This window comes from Salmo salar, chromosome ssa04 (genome assembly GCF_905237065.1).
Source record: "Salmo salar chromosome ssa04, Ssal_v3.1, whole genome shotgun sequence".
Taxonomy (NCBI): domain Eukaryota; kingdom Metazoa; phylum Chordata; class Actinopteri; order Salmoniformes; family Salmonidae; genus Salmo; species Salmo salar.
The window spans coordinates 85188112-85211656 of NC_059445.1; the positions used below are offsets into that span (position 1 = coordinate 85188112).

General features: G+C 43.0%; 1 protein-coding gene and 1 pseudogene across 1 annotated transcript; both read right to left on the reverse strand.

Annotated features, from left to right (window-relative positions):
- Positions 1–13261: 13261 nt before the first annotated feature.
- On the reverse strand, positions 13262–21700 carry LOC106604013 (olfactory receptor 1361-like). Its single transcript, XM_014198342.2, has 6 exons — positions 21541–21700; positions 20995–21047; positions 20598–20819; positions 20010–20126; positions 13973–14170; positions 13262–13612 (listed from the first exon to the last, which is right to left on the reverse strand). The coding sequence occupies exons 1-6, from the start codon at positions 21682–21684 to the stop codon at positions 13357–13359; spliced, it is 990 nt and encodes a 329-aa protein (XP_014053817.1). The 5' UTR covers positions 21685–21700; the 3' UTR covers positions 13262–13356.
- Positions 20262–20392, reverse strand: LOC123742621 (uncharacterized; annotated as a pseudogene).
- Positions 21701–23545: the final 1845 nt, after the last annotated feature.

The window sequence follows — 23545 nt, forward strand, 5'->3', positions numbered from 1 at the left end:
GAAACAGTCTTGATATGTTCGTCTAAAGAGAGATCAGGGTCCAGAGTAACGCAGAGTGTCACGTCCTGACCATAGTAAGCTGTTATTTTCTATGGTAGAATAGGTCATGTTGTTATGTTCTAGTTTTGTATTTCTATGTTGGGTTGTTCTAGTATTGTATTTCTATGTTGGGCTGTGTTTGGGATAATCTCCAATTAGAGGCAGCTGGTCATCGTTGTCTCTAATTGAAGGTCATATTTAAGTTGGTGTTTGTCCCACCTGGGTTTGTGGGAGATTAATTTTGAGTTGTGTATGTTTCACCTCTGCGTCACGGTTTGTTGTTTTTTGTCATTCAGTTTATTTATGTATTGCATAGTTTCCCAATATAAATAAAATGTGGAACAACACACACGCTGCACTTTGGTCCGCTCATTCCTACGACAACCGTGACAGAATCTCCCACCACCAAAGGACCAAGCAGCGTGGTCAGGAGGACTGGATTAAGCAGCGTGCCCGGGAGGAGATGGCATCCTGGCCGCTGGAGGAGTTGGAGGAAAGGATAGACTGGACTTGGGAGCAGGTGTTGGAGAGATACAACAGCCTGCCCGGGAAGCAGGTGGAGGCAGCGAGGGAGTCACGGCAACGACAGAAGCCCGAGAGGCAGCCCCCCAAAAAATTGCGGGGGGCACACGGGGAGATTGGCAGAGTCAGGGTGGAGACCTGAGCAAACTCCCCGTGTTTACAGTGGGGAGCGAGTGACGAAGCAAGCACCGTGTTATGCGCTGCGCAATGTGACGCCACTGCGTGTTCACAGCCCAATTTGTCCTGTGCCAGCTCCGCGCATTTGCCGGGCGAAAGTAAGCATCCAGCCAGGACGGGTTGTGCCAGCTATATGCTCGAGACCTCCGGTGATCCTCCACGGCCCAGTATATCCTGTACCTGTCCCACGTACCCGGCCTCCAGTGAGTCTATCCAGCCTGGTACGCCCCTCGCACTTGCCCTGAGGTGTGTGTTACCAGTCTGGCGCCACCTGTGCCAGCCCCACGCATCAGGCCTCCAGTGGTCATTACCAGTCCGGAGCTTCCGGCGACAGTTCCCAGTGCGGAGCTTCCGGCGACAGTTCCCAGTCTGGAACCTCCTGAGACGGCCTGCAGCCTGGAACCTCCTGAGATGGCCTGCAGCCCGGAACCTCTTGAGACGGCCTGCAGCCCGGAACCTCCTGAGACGGCCTGCAGCCCCGAGTCTTCAGCGGCGGCCTGCAGCCCAGAACCTCCAGCGGCGGCCTGCAGCACAGAGCCGCCAGCGATGATCTACAGTCCGGTTCCTCCTCCGATGATCCACGGTCCGGTGGCACAGAAGCGGAGGGATCAGCGGGCGGAGCGGGGTTACATCCCGAACCAGAGCCGCCTCCTCTGTTGGAGGATCCGCTGGATGATAAGGTTCTGTGTACTGCACCAGAGCCGCCATAGACACTTGTCACCCTCCCTTTTTGTTGTTTTTTTTGTTGTTGTTTAGTTGCATTCGGAGTCTGCACCTTTGGGGGGGGATACTGTCACGTCCTGACCATAGTAAGCTGTTATTTTCTATGGTAGAGTAGGTCAGGGCATGACAGGGGGTTTTCTAGTTTAGTTTTTCTATGTTCTTATGTTCTAGTTTTGTATTTCTATGTTGGTTGTTCTAGTATTGTATTTCTATGTTGGGCTGTGTTTGGGATGATCTCCAATTAGAGGCAGCTGGTCATCATTGTCTCTTAATTGGAGGTCATATTTAAGTTGGTGTTTGTCCCACCTGGGTTTGTGGGAGATTAATTTTGAGTTGGGTATGTTTCACCTCTGCGTCACGGTTTGTTGTTTTTTGTCATTCAGTTTATTTATGTATTGCATAGTTTCCCAGTATAAATAAAATGTGGAACGACACACATGCTGCACTTTGGTCCGCTCCTCCTTTTGACAACCGTGACACAGAGGTCCTTCAGTTTTATTTGAGACGACTGTACAACCATCAAGATTAATTGTCAGATTCAACAGAAGATCTCTTTGTTTCTTGGGACCTAGAACTAGCATCTCTGTTTTGTCCGAGTTTAAAGGTAGAACATTTGCAGCCATCCACTTCCTTATGTCTGAAACACAGGCTTCCGGGTAGGGCAATTTTGGGGCTTCACTGTGTTTCATTGAAATGTACAGCTGTGTGTCATCTGCATAGCAGTGAAAGTTAACATTATGTTTCCGAATGACATCACCAAGAGGTAAAATATATAGTGAAAACAATAGTGGTCCTAAAACGGAAACTTGAGGAACACCGAAATTTACAGTTGATTTGTCAGAGGACAAACCATCCACAGAGACAAAATGATATCTCTCTGACAGATAACCTGTTATGGCTAGGGGGCAGTATTTTCACGGCTGGATAAAAAACGTACCCGATTTAATCTGGTTACTACTCCTGCCCAGTAACGAGAATATGCATATAATTATTGGCTTTGGATAGAAAACACCCTAAAGTTTCTAAAATTGTTTGAATGGTGTCTGTGAGTATAACAGAACTCATATGGCAGGCAAAAACCTGAGAAGATTTCAGGCAGGAAGTGGCCTGTCTGACAAGGTGTCGTTCTTCTTGTCTCTGTTTATTGAAGAGTGAGGATCTTAGCTGTCCCGTGACACTTCCTACGGCTGCCATAGGCTCTCAGAAGGCGACAAAACGCTGAATCGTGGCTTTGCAGGCTCTGGCTGAAACAAAGTAGCACGTTTGGGTAGTGGCTGGGTACAGTACTGTGAGACTCAGGCTCGTGCCCGCGTCGACCGAAAGCTTTGTTTTCTTTCCTCTGTTTAGCTAAATGGACATTCCCGGTCGGAATATTATCGCTTTTTTATGAGAAAAATGGCATAAAAATGGATTTTAAACAGCGGTTGACATGCTTCGAAGTACGGTAATGGAATATTTAGATTTTTTTTGTCACGAATTGCGCCATGCGCACGACCCTGATTTACCATTTCGGGATTGTGTCTGGGACGCACGAACAAAACGCCGCTATTCGGACATAACGATGGATTATTTTGGACCAAACCAACATTTGTTATTGAAGTAGCAGTCCTGGGAGTGCATTCTGACGAAGACAACAAAAGGTAATCAAACTTTTATAATAGTAAATCTGATATTGGTGAGTGCTAAACTTGCCGGGTGTCTAAATAGCTAGCCCGTGATGGCTGGGCTATGTACTTAGAATATTGCAAAATGTGCTTTCACCAAAAAGCTATTTTAAAATCGGACATATCGAGTGCATAGAGGAGTTCTGTATCTATAATTCTTAAAATAATTGTCATGCTTTTTGTAAATGTTTATCGTGAGAAATTTAGTAAATTGTTAGCAAATTCCCCGGAAGTTTGCGGGGGGTATGCTAGTTCTGAACGTCACATGCTAATGTAAAAAGCTGTTTTTTGATATAAATATGAACTTGATTGAACAAAACATGCATGTATTGTATAACATAATGTCCTAGGTGTGTCATCTGATGAAGATCATCAAAGGTTAGTGCTGCATTTAGCTGTCTTCTGGGTTTTTGTGACATTATATGCTAGCTTGAAAAATGGGTGTCTGATTATTTCTGGCTTGGTACTCTGCTGACATAATCTAATGTTTTGCTTTCGATGTAAAGCCTTTTTGAAATCGGACAGTGTGGTTAGATAAAGGAGAGTCTTGTCTTTAAAATGCTGTGAAATAGTCATATGTTTGAAAAATTGAAGTTTTTGTATTTTTGAGGAATTTGTCATTCACGCCACGCCTATCATTGGATATTGGAGCAGGTGTTCTGCTAGCGGAACGTCTAGATGTAAGAGGATAAGATCTAAAGCGGGCCAGAATTTGTCGTTGTAGACCGATTTGGGTTTCCAATCTCTCCAAAGAATGTGGTGATCGATGGTATCAAAAGCAGCACTAAGGTCTTGGAGCACGAGGACAGATGCAGAGCCTCGGTCTGACGCCATTAAAAGGTCATTTACCAGCTTCACAAGTGCAGTCTCAGTGCAATGATGGGGTCTAAAACCAGACTGAAGCGTTTTGTATACATTGTTTGTCTTCAAGAAGGCAGTGAGTTGCTGCGCAACAGCTTTTCTACATTTTTGAGAGGAATGGGAGATTCGATATAGACCGATAGTTTTTTATATTTTCTGGGTCAAGGTTTGGTTTTTTCAAGAGAGGCTTTATTATTGAAGCAGCTCTTTCAGTAGTTTAGTTGGAATAGGGTCCAGTATGCAGCTTGAAGGTTTAAAGGCCATGATTATTTTCATCAATGTGTCAAGAGATATAGTACTAAAAATCTTGAGTGTCTCCCTTGATCCTAGGTCCTGGCAGAGTTGTGCAGACTCAGGACAACGGAGCTTTGGAGGAATACACAGATTTAAAGAGGAGTCCGTAATTTGCTCATGAATTTATCACTGCTGAAGTGAAAGCCATCCTCTCTTGGGGAATGCTGCTTTTTAGTTTGCTTTGCGACAGTATCAAAAATACATTTTGGATTGTTCTTATTTTCCTCAATTAAGTTGGAAAAATAGGATGATCGAGCAGCAGTAAAGGCTCTTCGATACTGCAAGGTACTGTCTTTCCAAGCTAGTCGGAAGACTTCCAGTTTGGGGTGGCGATAGGAATTCAGGGAAGTCAGTGAGGAATGCTGTATATGGCCCAGGAGGCCTGTAAACAGTAGCTATAAAAGTGATTGAATAGGCTGCACAGATTTCATGACTTGAAGCTCAAAAGACGGAAACACAGTTGTTTTTTTTTGTAAATTGAAATTTGCTATCGTAAATGTTAGCAACACCTCCACCTTTGCGGGATGCGCAGGGGATATGGTCACTAGTGTAACCAGGAGGCGAGGCCTCATTTAACACAGTAAATTCATCAGGCTTAAGCCATGTTTCAGTCAGGCCAATCACATCAAGATTGTGATCAGTGATTAGTTCATTGACTATAACTGCTATGGAAGTGAAGGATCTAACATTAAGTAGCCCCATTTTGAGATGTGAGGCATCACAATCTCTTTCAATAATGGCAGGAATGGAGGAGGTCTTTATTCCAGTGAGATTGGTAAGGCGAACACCGCCATGTTTAGTTTTGCCCGACCTAGGTCGAGGCACAGACACGGTCTTAATGGGGATAGCTGAGCTGACTACACTGACTGTGCTAGTGGCAGACTCATCTAAGCTGGCAGGCTGGCTATCTCATTGTGGAGCTAGGGGAGTTAGAACCCTGTCTATGTTCGTAGATAAGGTGAGAGCACCCCTCCAGCTAGGATGGAGTCCGTCACTCCTCAACAGGCCAGACTTGGTCCTGTTTGTGGGTGAGTCCCAGAGAGAGGGCCAATTATCTACAAATTCTATCTTTTGGGAGGGTCAGAAAACAGTTTTCAACCAGTGATTGAGTTGTGAGACTCTGCTGTAGAGCTCATCACTCCCCCTAACTGGGAGGGGGCCAGAGACAATTACTTGATGCCGACACATATTTCTAGCTGATTTACACACTGAAGCTATGTTGCGCTTGGTGACCTCTGACTGTTTCATCCTAACATCGTTGGTGCCGACGTGGAGAACAATATCCCTATACTCTCTAATCTTGCCTGTTTTAGCCTTAGCCAGCACCGTCTTCATATTAGCCTTAATAAATCCTGTTCAGGATAGGGCGCAGTATTTTCACGTTCAGATGTAAAGCGTGCCCAGAGTAATCTGCCTGCTACTCGGGCCCAGAGTCAAATATGTGCATATTATTAGTAGATGTGGATAGAAAACACTCTGAAGTTTCTAAAACTGTTTGAATGATGCCTGTGAGTATAACAGAACTCATATGGAAGGCAAAAACCTGAGAAAAATCCAACCAGGAAGTGGGAAATCTGATGGTTGTACTTTTTCCTTGTAATCCCTATTCAAACTACTGTGTCTGTGGGGTCATATTGCACTTCCTAAGGCTTCCACTAGATGTCAACAGTCTTTCGAACCTTGTATTCCGACGAAGGTCAGCAAAGGTAAGTGAAGATTTGTAATACCTTTTCTGAGTTTAGTTGACTCCAGAACTTGGCGGGTAACTGTATAGCTTGCTTTGATGGCTGAGCTCTGTACTCAGAATATTGAAAAATTTGCTTTTGCCGTAAAGCTCTTTTGAAATCTGACACAGCGGTTGCATTAAGGAGAAGTGTATCTATAATTCTTTCAATAACTGTGGTAAAGTTTATCAACGTTTATGATGAGTATTTTTGTAAATTGATGTGCTCATTCACTGGAAGTTTTGGGAGGCAATACATTTTCTGAACAAAGACAAGACTCTCGTTACTCTAACCACATTGTCCGATTTCAAAAAGGCTTTACAGCGAAAGCAAAACATTAGATTAAGTCAGGAGAGTACCCTGCCAAAAATAAATCACACAGCCATTTTCAAAGCAAGCATATATGTCACAAAAACCAAAACCACAGCTAAATGCAGCACTAACCTTTGATGATCTTCATCAGATGACACTCCTAGGACATTATGTTATACAATACATGCATGTTTTGTTCAATCAAGTCCATATTTATATCAAAAAACAGCTTTTTACATAAGCATGTGATGTTCAGAACTAGCATACCCACCGCAAACTTCCGGTGAATTTACTAAATTACTCACGATAAACGTTTACAAAAAACATAATTATTTTAAGAATTATAGATACAGAACTCCTTTATGCAATCGCGGTGTCAGATTTTAAAATAGCTTTTCGGTGAAATCACATTTTGCAATATTCTGAGTAGATAGCTCGGCCATCACAGGCTGGCTAATTTGACACCCACCAAGTTTGGTGGTCACCAAACTCAGATTTACTATAAGAAAAATTGGATTACCTTTGCTTTTCCTCGTCAGAATGCACTCCCAGGACTTCTACTTCAACAACAAATGTTGTTTTGGTTTGAAATAATCCATAGTTATATCCAAATAGCTCCGTTTCAAAATATTCCATTACCGTACTTCGAAATATGTCAAACGCTGTTTAAAATCAATTTTTATGCTATTTTTCTGGTAAAATAGCGATAATATTCCAACCGGGCGACGTTATATTCATTCATAGACTGAAAGAAAAACATGGAGTCGTCTCGTGCACGCGCACTCCATTGTCATTGTTCCCTACTTGACCACTCACAAAAACTCCTGCTTTTTATCGCCCAGAGACAGCAGAGACGTCATTCCGCTTTCTGTCGCCTTCTGAGAGCCAATGGAAGCCTCAGAAAATGTCACGTTACAGCAGAGATGCTGTATTTTTGATAGAGATGCCCTAGAAGGAGAACAAATTCTCAGACAGGGCACTTCCTGTATGGAATCTTCTCAGGTTTTGGCCTGCCATATGAGTTCTGTTATACTCACAGACACCATTCAAAGAGTTTTAGAAACTTTAGAGTGTTTTCCATCCAAATCCACTAATTATATGCATATTCTAGTTTCTGGGCAGGAGTAGTAACCAGATTAAATCGGGTACGTTTTTTATCCGGCCGTGAAAATACTGCCCCTAGCCCCAACAGGTTAAGTCAATTTAAAACTTCTATGTGTATCATTACCCGATGTATTTCCTTCTCACAATATAGAATTTTGTTTTTAGAATGATCATTCGTATGGACCCTGACACACTGTTTATATCTCACGCATAGACGAACCTGTCTTTCCCATTTGATTGAACAATATGTTCACCTCACACACGACCAATCATCCCAGCATAATCATTCTATCTCTCTCTAAACTTTTTCTATAGAATTGTTTGATCGGACGTTAGGTCGCATAGGTATGCAATTATAAGCTACTTTCCAGGGGTCGTAAAGCTGTAGTTAATGGCCTATTTATCTATTGCTCCCTTGTAACCATAATATCTCTTATCTCACTCCGCCATATTAGGTTTCCCTTCTCCCATGGATATCAGACCTAAATGGACTCCCCCTTAAAGATCTGACTATCCCCTTATAGTCTGTTGACCCTTTTTTACGTTATCAGGTCTCACCATAAGCATCGGCCATCTCTGCTGTAACGTGACATTTTCTAAGGCTTCCATTGGCTCTCAGAAGGTGCCAGAAAGTGGAATGACGAGAATCAAATTTCTGTGTGATACTGGGGCGTGTCGCACAGCAATCTGTGCAGACGAGGCTCCCAAAGGGATAAAAAGTAATGGGGAACAGATAATAGTATGGTCAGCATCAGGGCATCAAATTCATGGAACGGTTATCTGCTCCCAAACGAGGGCACTGCGCTCATCCACCTCTGGCCTGCTGGCCCCCCTACCTCTGAGGAAGCACAGTTCCCACTCAGCCCAGTCAAAACTGTTCGCTGCTCTGGCACCCCTATGGTGGAACAAGCTCCCTCACGACGCCAGGACAGCGGAGTCAATCACCACCTTCCGGAGACACCTGAAACCCCACCTCTTTAAGAAATACCTGGGATAGGATAAAGTAATCCTTCTAACCCCCCCCCTAAAAAGATTTAGATGCACTATTGTAAAGTGGTTGTTCCACTGGATATCATAAGGTGAATGCACCAATTTGTAAGTCGCTCTGGATAAGAGCGTCTGCTAAATGACTTAACCTGTTGGGGCTAGGGGGCAGTATTTTCAAGGCTGGATAAAAAACGTACCCGATTTAATCTGGTTACTACTCCTGCCCAGTAACTAGAATATGCATACACTTATTAGCTATGGATAGAAAACACTCTAAAGTTTCTAAAACTGTTTGAATGGTGTCTGTGAGTATAACAGAACTCAAATGGCAGGCCAAAACCTGAGAAGATTCTGTACAGGAAGTACCCTGTCTGACCATTTCTTGGACTTCTTTGTCATCTCTATCCAAAACAGAGGATCTCTGCTGTAACGTGACACTTTCTAAGGCTCCCATAGGCTCTCAGAAGGCGCCAGAACGTTGAATGATGACTCTGCAGTCTCTGGCTGAAAAACAGTAGCGCATTTGGATAGTGGTCGATCTGAGAACAATGAGATGGGTGCGCGCATGCACGTGAAGAGGCCATTTTACATTTTCAGTCTTTAAACGAAAACAATGACTCCCGGTTGGAATATTATCGCTATTTTACGAGAAAAATCGCATAAAAATTGATTTTAAACAGCGTTTGACATGCTTCGAAGTACGGTAATGGAATATTTTGACATTTTTTTGTCACGATACGCGTCCGCGCGTCACCCTTCGTTACCCTTCGGATAGTGTCTTGAACGCACGAACAAAACGCCGCTATTTGGATATAACTATGGATTATTTGGAACCAAACCAACATTTGTTGTTGAAGTAGAAGTCCTGGGAGTGCATTCTGACGAAGAACAGCAAAGGTAATCCAATTTTTCTTATAGTAAATCTGAGTTTGGTGAGTACCAAACTTGGTGGGTGTCAAAATAGCTAGCCTGTGATGGCCGGGCTATCTACTCAGAATATTGCAAAATGTGCTTTCACCGAAAAGCTATTTTAAAATCGGACACTGCGATTGCATAAAGGAGTTCTGTATCTATAATTCTTAAAATAATTGTTATGTTTTTTGTGAACGTTTATCTTGAGTAATTTAGTAAATTCACCGGAAGTGTTCGGTGGGAATGCTAGTTCTGAACGTCACATGCTAATGTAAAAAGCTGGTTTTTGATATAAATATGTACTTGATTGAACAAAACATGCATGTATTGTATAACATAGTGTCCTAGGAGTGTCATCTGATGAAGATCATCAAAGGTTAGGTTGCATTTAGCTGTGGTTTTGGTTTTTGTGACATTATATGCTAGCTTGAAAAATGGGTGTCTGATTATTTCTGGCTGGGTACTCTCCTGACATAATCTAATGTTTTGCTTTCATTGTAAACCCTTTTTGAAATCGGACAGTGTGGTTAGATAAAGGAGAGTCTTGTCGTAAAAATGGTGTAAAATAGTAATATGTTTCAAAAATGGAAGTTTTTGCATTTTTGAGGTGTTTGTAATTCGCGCCACGCTCTATCATTGGATATTGGTGAGGCGTTCCGCTAGCGGAACATCTAGATGTAAGAGGTGATCTCCAAAGTCCACGTCTATAGTCTCAAACAACAACACACAACGCAGAGTGCTTCTAAACCTGCATTCCTTGCTGTTTGGGGTTTTAGGCTGGGTTTCTGTACAGCACTTTGATATATCAACTGATGTAAGAAGGGCTATATAAATCAATTTGATTTGATTTGATTTGAGTTACAGCGGTGCAGTACAGCACATGATGATGTATACAAACTGGAAGAAATCAGGTCTCTGTTCTCCTGCTAATCTCACTGTAACCCCCTCCAAGTCTCTGTTCTCCTACTAATCTCACTGTAACCCCCCTCCAGGTCTCTGATCTCTACTTTGTTTCTTTTTCTGTCCCCTTTCCTCCCGTCTCGACCCTCCCTTCCTGCTCTGTGGCTGAGTGACTCATTGTGAGTTTAAAGAACAGGACTGGCGGAAGCTGAGTGAAAGTTTCCGGAGGACCTATCATCCTTTCATTCCCTTCTTTACCTTCTCTTCCTCTGTATCCACTGCTAAAGCCTCTTTCTATTACTCTAATTTTCAAGCTTCTTTCTCTAACACTAGGAAACTATTTTCCAACTCCTCTCTCCTTAATCCTCCACCCCCTCGCTCTCTGCGGACAAGAACTATCCTACGCCTTGACCTCTTTCTCCCCTCCCTCTCCAAATGAAATCCTGAGATGAGTGTGGTCTGACCGCCCGACAAAAAACCAAGCCATGAGGTTGAAGGAAGTGTCCGTAGAACTCCGAGACAGGATTGTGTTGAGGCCCAGATCTGGGGAAGGCTAACAAAACATTTCTGCAGCATTGAAGGTCCCCAAGAACACTGTTGTCTCCATCATTATTAAATGCAAGAAGTTCTGATCCACCAAGACTCTTCCTAGAGCTGGCTGCCCGGCCAAACTGCGCAATCGGGGGAGAAGGGCCTTGGTCAGGGAGGTGACCAAGAACCCGATGGTCACTCTGACAGAGTTCCAGAGATCCTCTGTGGAGATGGGAGAACCTTCCAGAAGATCAACCATCTCTGCAGCACTCCACCCATCAGGCATTTTGGTGGAGTGGCAAGACGGAAGCCACTCCTCAATAAAAGGCGCAAGACATCCCAATTGGAGTTTGCCAAAAGGCACCTAAAGGACTCAGACCATGAGAAACATGATTCTCTGTTCTGATGAAACCAAGATTGAACTCTTTGACATGAATGCCAAGTGTCAAACCTGTAGGAAACCTGGCACCATCCCTACGGGGAAGCATGGTGGTGGCAGCATCATGCTGTGGGGATGTTTGTCAGCAGCAGGGACTAGGAGACTAGTCAGGATCGAGGGAAAGATGAACGAAGCAAAGTACAGCGAGATCCTTGATGAATACCTGCTCTAGAGCACTCAGAACCTCAGACTGGGGCGAAGGTTCACCTTCCAACAGGACAACAACCCTAAGCACACAGCCAAGACAATGCAGCAGGGGTTTTGGGACAAGTCTCTGAATGTCCTTGAGTGGCCCAGCCAGAGCCCGGACTTGAACGCTATCGAACATCTCTGGAGAGACCTGAAAATTGCTGTGCAGCGATGCTCCCCATCCAACCTGACAGAGCTTGAGAGGATCTGCAGAAAATAATTGGAGAAACTCCCCAAATACAGGTCTGCCAAGCTTGTAGCGTCATACCCAAGAAGATTCGAGTCTGTAATCACTGCCAAAGGTGCTTCAACAAAGTACTAAGTATACGGGTCTGAATAAGTATGTAAATTTGATATCTCAGTTTGCAAAAAAATCTAAAAAGTAGCTTTTGCTTTGTCATTATGGGATATTGTGTGTAGATTGATGATGGGGAAAAAAAACGATTTAATCCATTTTAGAATGAGGCTGTAACTTAACAAATTGTGGAAAACATCAAGGAGTCTGAAGAGAAGAGTGCACTGTAATGTAAATATTTTACTTATTTTGTTCATACCACTTCACTTCATTGAGTGAAGAAGGAAAAAAATCATTCACTATGCCAGATACACGTAGCTTTCTTCCAATCAAAAAACAAAACATATAGAGGTAGCAACCGAGATAGCGAAAGAGAGATATAAATAAACAAGACACTTCAAGTACTTCTAAATATAAGTATATCTAAATATACATTAAATACATTAAATCATGATATCACGCTGATATTTGTTATTTTTTGAATGTCTATAAAGGCTCGTAGACATAATATACAGTGCCTTCAGATAGTAGTCACACCTCTTGAATTAGTCCAAATTTTGTTGTGTTAAAGCCTGAATTTAAAATGGATTAAATTCAGATTTTTTTTGGTCACTGTCCTACACACACAATAACCCATAATGTCAAAGTGGAATTATGTTTTTAGAAATGTTTACAAATGAATTCAAAATTAAAAGCTGAAATTTCTTGAGTCATGAACCAATTTGTTATGGCATGTCCAAATAAGTTCAGGAGTAAAAATGTGTTTAACAACTCACATAATAAGTTGCATGGACTCCCTCTGTGTGCAATAATAATGTTTAACATGATTTGTGAATGCCTACCTAACCTTTGTACCAACACACATACAATTATCTGAAAGGTCACTTTGTCGAGCAGTGAATTTCAAGCACAGATTCAATCACGAAGACCATGGAGGTTTTCCAATGCAAAGAAGGGCACCTATTGGCTGATGGGTAAAAATCAACAACAACAAAAAGGCAGACATTGAGTATCCCTTCGAGCATGGTGAAGTTATTCATTATGGACGGTGTATCAATAAACCCAGTCATTACGAAGATAGAGACGTCCTTCCTAACTCAGTTGCCGTAGAGGAAGGAAACCGCTCAGGGATTTCACCATGAGACCAATGGTGACTTTAAAACAGTTACAGAGTTTAATGGCAGTGATAGAAGAAAACGGAGGATGGATCAACACCTTTGTAGTTACTCCACAATACTAACTAACCTAAATGACAGCGTGAAAAGAAGGAAACCTGTGCAGACTAAAGATATTCCAAGACAGCATCCTGTTTGCAATAAGGCACTAAAGTAAAACTGAAAAAATAAAAACTTGTCATCGGCAAGGACTAGAGAATTTTTTTAGGATAAAAAGAAAGTAAAGCACAAGCTAAATCCTAAAGGAAATCCTGATTCAGTCTGATTTCCAAAAGACACTGGGAGACAAATTCACCTTTCAATAGGACAAAACCGTAAAGCATAAGATCAAATATACACTGGCGTTGCTTACCAAGATGACATTGAATGTTCCTGAATGGCTTAGTTACAGTTTTGACTTAAATCGGCTTGAAAATCTATGGCAAGACTTGAAAATGGCTGTTTAGGTATGAATATTTTCTGAAGGCACTGTAAATATATTAATTTTAAGAGAAATAATCCAGGTACTTCATGTTGGTTTGACCTGCGTCACAGCACTTTGGGCCCCTCTTCTGAGCAGCTTCTTAACCGATACCTTAAACTCCTCCGTCTTCAGAACGTATATGATGGGGTTGAGCATTGGTGGCAGTACCGAGGTCAGGGAGAGGTTGATGATCCGGGCGTTGGTTGGTATGATGGGGTGGAGGACGTATGTTAAAATAACAGGCAGGTAGAATATGGACACCAGTATTAGGTGTGAGGTACATGTCTTTATGGCTCTGAGTCTGAGAGACAGAGAGACAGAGAGACAGAGAGACAGAGAGAGAGAGAGAGAGAGAGAGAGAGAGAGAGACAGAGAGAGAGAGAAAGAGAGAGAGAGAGAGAAGGAGGTGGTCGAAGAGAGGGAGTGAGAGAGAGAGGTAGAGGGAGAGAGAGAATGTGTGCCAATATAGTATGTGATTATCTATACAGTTTAATTGCATTCTCAATATTTCCCAGCATGTATCATTCTTGTAACAAGTCCATCACTCTAAAAACATATTTCTGAGGCCTCACACCAATCAGCATATGGGCCGTTCTGACTTGGACAAGTCTACTTACTGACTTGACTTGACTTACTTATTCCAGTCAGTATTACTTCTCACCTGTCCTGGGGCAGTGTGATGGTAAACAGGGCGTGTGTTATACAGATGTAGGATGATATGATGAAGATCATTGGGAGATAGAGAACTATACAGGTGTTGATTTCGCTCATCACTATGTTAGGGACCACATCAGAACAGGGGGCCGCCAGACGGAACAGGGGACCGTGGTCACAGAAGTAGCTGTTGATCACCAGAGACCTACAATACAATAAAATATACAACATTTTATTACCCAGATATTAGAGCAAACAACAGAAATGTGTCTTTAGCAGGTTCACCTCCTTACCCACTGGAATTTCTCTGACATTCAAGATGAACTGAGGTAAAGACAACATTAAACAATCAACTTTTACAGACAACCTGACAGATGACAACAACCACATAATATATATATTTTTTATCTCCTTTATTTTATTAGTTTACTGTAAAGTGTTTTGAGATTTTAACTTTCAATAAAGTTTGATTTGATTTATCTCTACAAGGTGTTGATGCTGAACAAAGAAGAGCTCTCCTGTATGTGTACCAAAACATTCACGGGCCATTTTCTCAAAAGTCAGGTTACAAGTTTATCAACTTTCAAAGCAGAATTACTTTCCCATTGTTCCACAACTGTATGATATACCATTTTCTAGTTCTTAGCCATTTCTAATTGTTGCTCCATAAGACAGAATCGAGGTGCTGGGTCACATTTAATGAGCTAAATGTAAAAAAAAAACTGTTGATTTCACAGGTTAAAAAAGGAATGGAAAGGAACAATACCAGAACTTTTTGGGGGTTCGAACAGGTTTAGAAATGTATTTTTCTGGTTGGAACAAAAATAGTTGTTCTGTTCAGAATGAAACGATTGGAAAATAATTTAGATTTTAATCCCTGATTGTATAGATGGGTGAGAAATTAAATGAATCAATTTTGAATTCAGGCAGTAACACATCAATATGTGGAATAAGTTAACCTGTTGGGGCTAGGGGGCAGTATTTGCACGGCCGGATAAAAAACGTACCCGATTTAATCTGGTTACTACTCCTGCCCAGTAACTAGAATATGCATATAATTATTGGCTTTGGATAGAAAACACCCTAAAGTTTCTAAAACTGTTTGACTGGTGTCTGTGAGTATAACAGAACTCATTTGGCAGGCCAAAACCTGAGAAGATTCCTTACAGGAAGTGTCCTGTCTGACCATTTCTTGCCCTCCTTGATCATCTCTAACAAATACATGGGATCTCTGGCATGACGTGACACTTCCTACGGCTCCCATGGGCTCTCAGAAGGCGGGAAAAAGCTGAACGATGTAATTCCATCCCCAGGCTGAAACACATTAGCGTGTTTGGCAAGTGCTCTATCAGAGGGCCATTAGACTGAGGCTCGTGCATGAGGGGATAGCATGCTTTTACTTTCACTCTCTTGTAAAAAAAAACGATATCCCGGTCGGAATATTATCGCTTTTTTACGAGAAAAATGGCATAAAAATTGATTTTAAACAGCGGTTGACATGCTTCGAAGTACGGTAATGGAATATTTCGAATTTTTTTGTCACGAAATGCGCCATGCTCGTCACCCTTATTTACCCTTTCGGATAGTGTCTTGAACGCACGAACAAAACGCCGCTATTTGGATATAACAATGGATTATTTGGGACCAAACCAACATTTGTTATTGAAGTAGAAGTCCTGGGAGTGCATTCTGACGAAGACAGCAAAGGTAATAACATTTTTCTTATAGTAAATCTGACTTTGGTGAATGCTAAACTTGCTGGGTGTCTAAATAGCTAGCCCTGTGATGCCGGGCTATCTACTGAGAATATTGCAAAATGTGCTTTCACCGAAAAGCTATTTTAAAATCGGACATAGCGAGTGCATAGAGGAGTTCTGTATCTATAATTCTTAAAATAATTGTTATGTTTTTTGTGAACGTTTATCGTGAGTAATTTAGTAAATTCACCGGCAGTGTTCTGTGGGAATGCTAGTCACATGCTAGTCACATGCTAATGTAAAAAGCTGGTTTTTGATATAAATATGAACTTGATTGAACAAAACATGCATGTATTGTATAACATAATGTCCTAGGGTTGTCATCTGATGAAGATCATCAAAGGTTAGTGCTGCATTTAGCTGTGGTTTGGGTTTATGTGACATTATATGCTAGCCTCTTAACGATACCCTAGGATAGGGGGCGCCACAGCGCATTTTGAAAAAAATTCGTTCCCATTTTCAACGGCCTACTAATCAAACTCAGAAGCTAGGACATGCATATACTTATTATATATGGATAGAAAACACCCTAAAGTTTCTAAAACTGTTTGAATGGTGTCTGTGAGTATAACAGAATTCATATGGCAGTCAAAACCCCGAGACCGATTGAAACAGGAAGTGGAGTTCTGAATTGTGGACTCGACTTCATCACTTTGCCTATTAATCACACCGTGAGCAATGGTTCACTGAGCACTTCCTATTGCTTCCACTAGATGTCCCCAGTCTTTTCACAGTGGTTTGAGCCTTATACAGTCGAAACTCAGTGAATGAGACGCATTGGAAATTGGTCACAGGGGATGGGCCATCACCATTATGACGTCGGCGGCCCAGTCTACCCCCACCTTTGGAAATGTTTCAAAACACTCTGCAATCGTCCCCGTCGAATCTTATTGGCTCTCTTGGTGTTACAGGCCCTGAAGATGAATGTTTTACAACGTTTGACATGTTTGAACGAACCTAGAGGAAGTAAAAAGTACATTTTCTGAAACTACTGTCCCGCGCACGTCGGATGATTTGGAGATAGCCCTAGGACACGCTACCAACAGCAGGCTAATGGAACATGAATTATGGACTTTTTCGACCGAAAATACATCTGTTGTGGACCTGGGATTCCTGGAAGTGCTTTCTGATGAAGACAACTAAAGGTAGGCGATTATTGACAATATTATACAAGATCAGATGTGACTTGCGATTGTTCCAAGATGGCGCGGCGCTAGTTTTCCAGGCTCATTTTCTGAGTATCGCATCTCCTTTTATCGCAAAGTGTGATTACCCAGTAAAGTTAATTTAAAATCTGGTATGACAGGTGTTCTCAAGAGATATTCATCTATAAATGTTAGATTGACAATATAAATTAAAAAAATTGGTTTCGAATAGTAATAAAAGGATGTATGCACTGTTTCCTGGGACGCATTTGAGGGGAAAATGGTTAGTCAATGTCAAATGCTGTTTTTATATATAAATATGACCTTTATTGAACAAAAGAATGCATGCTGTGTGTAACATGATGTCCTAGGTGTGTCATCTGATGAAGTTTGTAAAAGGTTAGTGCTGCATTTAGCTGTCTTCTGGGTTTATGTGACATTATATGCTAGCTTGAAAAATGGGTGTCTGATTATTTCTGGCTTGGTACTCTGCTGACATAATCTAATGTTTTGCTTTCGTTGTAAAGCCTTTTTGAAATCGGACAGTGTGGTTAGATTAACGAGAGTCTTGTCTTTAAATAGCTGTAAAATAGTCATATGTTTGAGAAATTGAAGTAATAGGATTTTGAAGGTTTTGAAAATCGCGCCACAGGCTTAAAGTGGCTGTTACGTAGGTGGGACGAATTCGTCCCGCCTAGCCCAGAGAGGCTAGCTTGAAAAATGGGTGTCTGATTATTTCTGCCTGGGTACTCTGCTGACATAATCTAATGTTTTGCTTTCGTTGTAAAGCCTTTTTGAAATCGGACAGTGTGGTTAGATTAACGAGAGTCTTGTCTTTAAAATGGTGTAAAATAGTCATATGTTTGAAAAATTGAAGTTTTTGCATTTTTGAGGTATATGAATATCGCGCCACGGGATTACACTGGCTGTTGAGTAGGTGCGTCCCACCTAGCCCATAGAGGTTAAGTGGTATGCACTGAATGTACAAAACATTAGCGACACCTTCCTAATATTGAGTTAAACCCCCTTTTGCCTTCAGAACAGCCTCAATTTGTTGGGGGCATGGACTCTACAAGGTGTCAAAAGCGTTCCACAGGGATACTGGCCCATGTTGACTCCAATGCTATCCACAGTTGTGTCAAGTTGGCTCAATGTCCTTTGGGTGGTGGACCATTCTTGATACAAACGGGAAACTGTTGAGCGTGAAAAACACAGCAGCGTTGCAGTTCTTGACACAAACCGGTGCGCCTGGCACCTACTACCATACCCTGTTCAAAGGCACTTAAATCTTTTGTCTTGCCCATTCCCCCACTGAATGGCAGACATACACAATCCATTTCTTGCATGTCTCAAGGCTTAAAAAACATTATTTAAATTAACATGTCTCCTCCCATTCATCTACAATGATTTAAGTGGATTTAACAAGTGACTTGTCACGCCCGCTCTGCCTCCCCCTGGAGCTCGAGGGCGCCAGGATCCCCAGCATTACGCACTCAAGCCCCCATCAGTACCCACACCAGCCTTCCCCCGTCACGCGCATCAGCGATTATTGGTCTCACGTAGACTCAATTACTTGTGTCATTACCTTCCTTATATCTGTCTGTTTCCAAGCTCTGTTTCCTGCTTCGGGTGTAATTGTCTCATGTTCGTGTTACCCGTGTTCTGACGCTGTTCCTGTCTTGTTTCCTTGTCTGTTCCCAAATAAATGTCTGACGACCCGTACCTGCTTCTCCTGTCCCACGTCGGTCTTTATAGAATCCTGAAGCCATCACACGAAGCATCGGGGAGTACTGGCGTTCGGTTGGTGGTGACGGCGGTCCTGGGTCACCGCCGATGGAACTGGGGGTGCCTAGCCAGCTCGTCTGGCTTCCACTCCCTAGCTGGCTCGAGAAGTTTCCTTGACCCGGTTGGCTCGGAAGGAGCCCATCCCACTTCGAGCCTCAGCCGGCTTGCCAGGCTCCCAAGCCCCTGCCGGTCCGTGGGGAGTTGACCCCCAGCCGGCTTGCCCAGGGCCCATATCTCGGCCGGCTCGCCCAGGTGGGACGCTGGGTGGCGCCCCAGGAGAGTGGGGTACTGTCACGCCTGCTCCCGGTCTGCCTACCCCTGGCGCTCGAAGGCGCCAGGATCCCCAGCATTACGCACTCAAGCCCCCATCAGTAACCACACCTGCCTACCCACTGTCACGCGCATCAGTGATCATTGGACTCACGTGGACACAATTACTTGTGTCATTGCCTTTCCTATACCTGTCTGTTCCCAAGCTATGTTCCCTGCTTCGGGAGTAATTGTCTCATGTCCGTGTTGTGTTACCCGTGTTCCGATGCTGTTTCCTTGTCTTGTTTCCTTGTCTGATCCCGAATAAATGTCTGACTCCTCTCCTGTCTGACGAGGGTCTTTATAGAATCCTGAAGCCATCACACGAAGCATTGGGGAGTACTGGCATTCCGGTTGGTGGTGACATCGGTCCTGGGTCACCGCCGATGGAACCGGGGTGCCTAGCCAGCTCGTCTGCTCGGGTTTCCTGCCCCGGTTGGCACGGAAGGAGCCCATCCCACGTCGGGCCTCAGCTGGATCACCAGGTCTTGTTCGCCCAGCCGGCTCGTCAGACTGTTACGTGTCCGCCGGATCATCGGGCTTCCATGCTGCAGCAGGATTAACAGGCGTTCATGCCTCAGCTGGATAGTCAGGCTCCTACGCCCCTGCAGTTTGATGGGAAGTTGACTCCCAGCCGGCTTGCCCAGGTGGGACGCTGGGTGGTGTCCCACCTGGGCGACTTTCCTTGTCTGTTCCCAAATAAATGTCCGACGACCCGTAGCTGCTTCTCCTGTCCGGCGTCTGCCCTTACATGACTTCAATAAGGGATCATAGGTTTAACCTGGATTCACCTGGTCAGTCTACGTCATGAAAAGAACAGATGTTGACCAGAACGTCTTTATCAAGTCCGACAATAAAACAGCGGGAGCATTCATCAACGTAAGGAGAATTATATTTTATCATGAATAGATTTTTTTGGGGACCAGCAAGTCATTGGACACTACGTCTGCAACCAATAGTTTTATGTGATTTAACAGATAAAGCTATAATTCACAGAAGCTATGCTTTTGTAGTGGAGTCGTTGCACTACAACACAATACATACTAACCTACAGAAAGAGAGCCGGGTGATGAGACACACAGAGATCAACAGCATCAACACAGCAAACGTCCAGGCGGCGCCCGTCAGCTGGAGCATGGACCTGTGAGTGACCATCATGTGGTACCTGGAAAGAACATTACAATGGAACTGTGTGAGTTGATGACACAAGCCCCTCTGGTCATTTAATAGGATCTCTGTGGGGAAAAATATGTTCAACTTTATCTTGTTATTATCGTCAATGGTTGATTATTATTATTTTATAATTATTCAGTCGGGATTCCCACATTTTGGGGAACTTGCAGGGGTCAGCACGACCAGAGTGCATTTGCCGAGCCTCACCCTGGGTAAACCTCCTTTGTGATCAAGGTGTCTCCCCTGCCAGGTAACTATATCCTTATATATGATTTTAGCTGCAGTGTAACCATGTTAAATCGTAATTTTTTATATAATACATTTAATAAATACATTTGAATAAATTGTCAAATAAATCAAATTATTCAATTAAAAAAAAAAAATCATCCCAGAAGGGTCAAATAACATAATCTTTCTGAATGTTATTTTAATTTAGTTAATCATTTGATGTATTATCTGAGACCTGAGCGGGCAGCAGATGGCCACCAGTCTGTCATAGGAGAGGATGGTGAGGTTGAAGGACTGCATGGTGATGAAGAGGAAGACGAAGAAGAGGCTAGTGAGACACTGGTCGTAGGAGATGAGCTGTCTGCTGAACAGGAACATGTCCAGCAGCTTGGGAACCAGGGCCGTGCTTTCACACACGTCTGTGAAGGCCAGGTTGAACACAGCAATGTACTTGGGGCTGTAAGGTTAGAACATAAATATATTTTAAGTCATGTAACGGAGATCGGGGAGCAGGGCAGGCTCCCACACGTGTCTGTGAAGTCCAGGGGAACTGAGACTTCAAAACGATAGAATGTCCAACAAAGGAAGTTTTACACTGTATTGTGTTAATGAGATTAAAGAGGGCAGATTACCTGTGGAGACTGCGGTCCAAGTAGATACCAGTCATGACGAAGGTGTTGCCCACCTAGACCCACCGCGCACACACACACACACACACACACACACACACACACACACACACACACACACACACACACACACACACACACACAGAGCAAAAATGATCCAACATGGATAAACAGGTACATTCATCAGGCCATTGACTATGGGTGGTGCTCTATGTCCCCACATAGTTGAGCTGAAATAACACCAAAGTAATAGGATTTCTGTTCTATAGGAAAGTTTATCACCTGGACCAACAAGCTGACGCTAACCGCATGTAACACCCAGGACCAGAGCTAGTTAGTAACACCGTGGACCAGAGCTAGCCAGTAACACCCTGGACCAGAGCTAGTCAGTAACACTCTGTGCCAGAGCTAGCAAGTAACACCCTGGACCAGAACTAGCCAGTAACACCTGGACCAGAGCTAGCAAGTAACACCCTGGACCAGAACTAGTCAGTAACACCCTGGGCCAGAGCAAGCCAGTAACACCCTGGACCTGAGCTACGGCCTTACCAGAGAGATGATGTAAACAAAACAGAGGAAAAAGTAGTAGTATTTCATGTAGGGGATGTCTATGAAACCACTGATTAAGAAGTAAGTGGGTCGGATGATGGTGTTGATGTCTGTCTGGTTAGGGTCAGAGGTCAGGGAACTCATCCTGACTGGAGGTGTTAAAGTCTCCCTCTGGCTGATGATAATCTGTGGGAATACATAACCATGAATACATTATTACAAATAAAGATATATTCAAAACTGTACATTAATTCACCTGTTGACAAAAATACAATTGAAGCATCGTTAGTGCAAAAGGAATGGTCAAGCTCATCAAAAAGGTTCATTACAAATAATTTACAAAAATGTATAAATTAATATTATATTTCAATTGTTTTTATGTATTCAATGTTACCGCATTCGATACCAGTTGCTAAAAAAAGAGTTAAACAACTCACTTCAGACGTCAAACTAAATACCAGAATGTCAACATCTCCATCAACTACTAAAGCCACTTTTTATCATGTAAATGTAAAGTTGAACCCACCTCCTCAGGTGATATGCTGAACCTGACAGCCCAGGTCTAGTGTGAGTACCTGGGCAGAGACAACAGGCTTATATACTGTCTCATCTTTACCTGCTGGTCATTAGTAGAACACATAGAGTTACATCACTGGTTCCCAATCCTGGTCCTGGGGACCCAAAGGGATGCACATTTTAGTTACTGCACTAACACACCTGATTCAGCTAATCAACTCATCATCAAGCCTTTGATTAGATGAATCAGGACAAAAACGTAAATGTTGTTGACCCTTTGGGAAGCACTGAAACACGGAATGACACGTATAATAATGTATATTGTTCGGTCTACAATAGGCTACGTTATGTTAGTTTTACAATAGCCTACATTATGTTGGTTTTACAATAGCATACATTGTTAGTTTTACAATAGGCTACATTATGTTAGTTTTGTAAAATGTGAAATGATACTTGACTTAGATTGAGTGAAGTAAAACGGTTGTATTCCCCAGCTCAGACGTAGCATGAATCAACTAAGGTTTGCCTTCCACATCGGACTGTGTTGTCGGTCACTAGATTGCTATCAAATAAAATCAAATGTATTTATAAAGCCCTTCTTACATCAGCTGATATCTCAAAGTGCTGTACAGAAACCCAGCCTAAAACCCCAAACAGCAAGCAATGCAGGTGTAGAAGCACAGTGGCTAGGAAAAACTCAGTAGAAAGGCAGGAACCTAGGAAGAAACCTAGAGAGGAACCAGGCTATGAGGGGTGGCCAGTCCTGTTCTGGCTGTGCCGGGTGGAGATTATAACAGAACATGGCGAAGATGTTCAAACATTCATAGATGACCAGCAGGGTCAAATAATAATAATCACAGTGGTTGTCGAGGTTGCAACAGTTCAGCACCTCAGGAGTAAATGTCAGTTGACTTTTCATAGCCGATCATTCGGAGTATCTCTACCACTCCTGCTGTCTCTAGAGAGTTGAAAACAGCAGGTCTGGGACAGGTTGCAAGTCCAGTGAACAGGTCAGGGTTCCATAGCCGCAGGCAGAACAGTTGAAACTGGAGCAGCAGTGTGGCCAGGTGTACTGGGGACAGCAAGGAGTCATCATGCCAGGTAGTCCTGAGGCATGGTCCTAGGGCTCATATCCTCCTCCAAGAGAGAGAAAGAAAGAAAGAAAGAAAGAAAGAAAGAAAGAAAGAAAGAAAGAAAGAAAGAAAGAAAGAAAGAAAGAAAGAAAGAAAGAAAGAAAGAAAGAAAGAGAGAGCATACTTAAATTCACACAGGACACCAGATAAGACAGGAGAAAAACTCCAGATATAACAGTCTGACCCTAGCCCCCCGACACATAAACTACTGCAGCATAAATACTGGAGGCTGAGACAGGAGGGGTCGGGAGTCACTGTGGCCCCATCCGACAATACCCCCGGACAGGGCCAAACAGGCAGGATATAACCCCACCCACTTTGCCAAAGCACAGCCCCCACACCACTAGAGGGATATC

What these genes read in the sequence shown, in the direction of transcription:
- LOC106604013 (XM_014198342.2), bottom strand. Translation starts at nt 21,684, where the DNA reads ATGAGTTCCCTGACCTCTGACCCTAACCAGACAGACATCAACACCATC. An exon ending in TTGTTTACATCATCTCTCTG is followed by an intron (nt 21,048 to 21,540) that starts GTAAGGCCGTAG and finishes CGGTGGGTCTAG; the next exon opens with GTGGGCAACACCTTCGTCAT. An exon ending in GCCATCTGCTGCCCGCTCAG is followed by an intron (nt 20,127 to 20,597) that starts GTCTCAGATAAT and finishes TGTTCTTTCCAG; the next exon opens with GTACCACATGATGGTCACTC.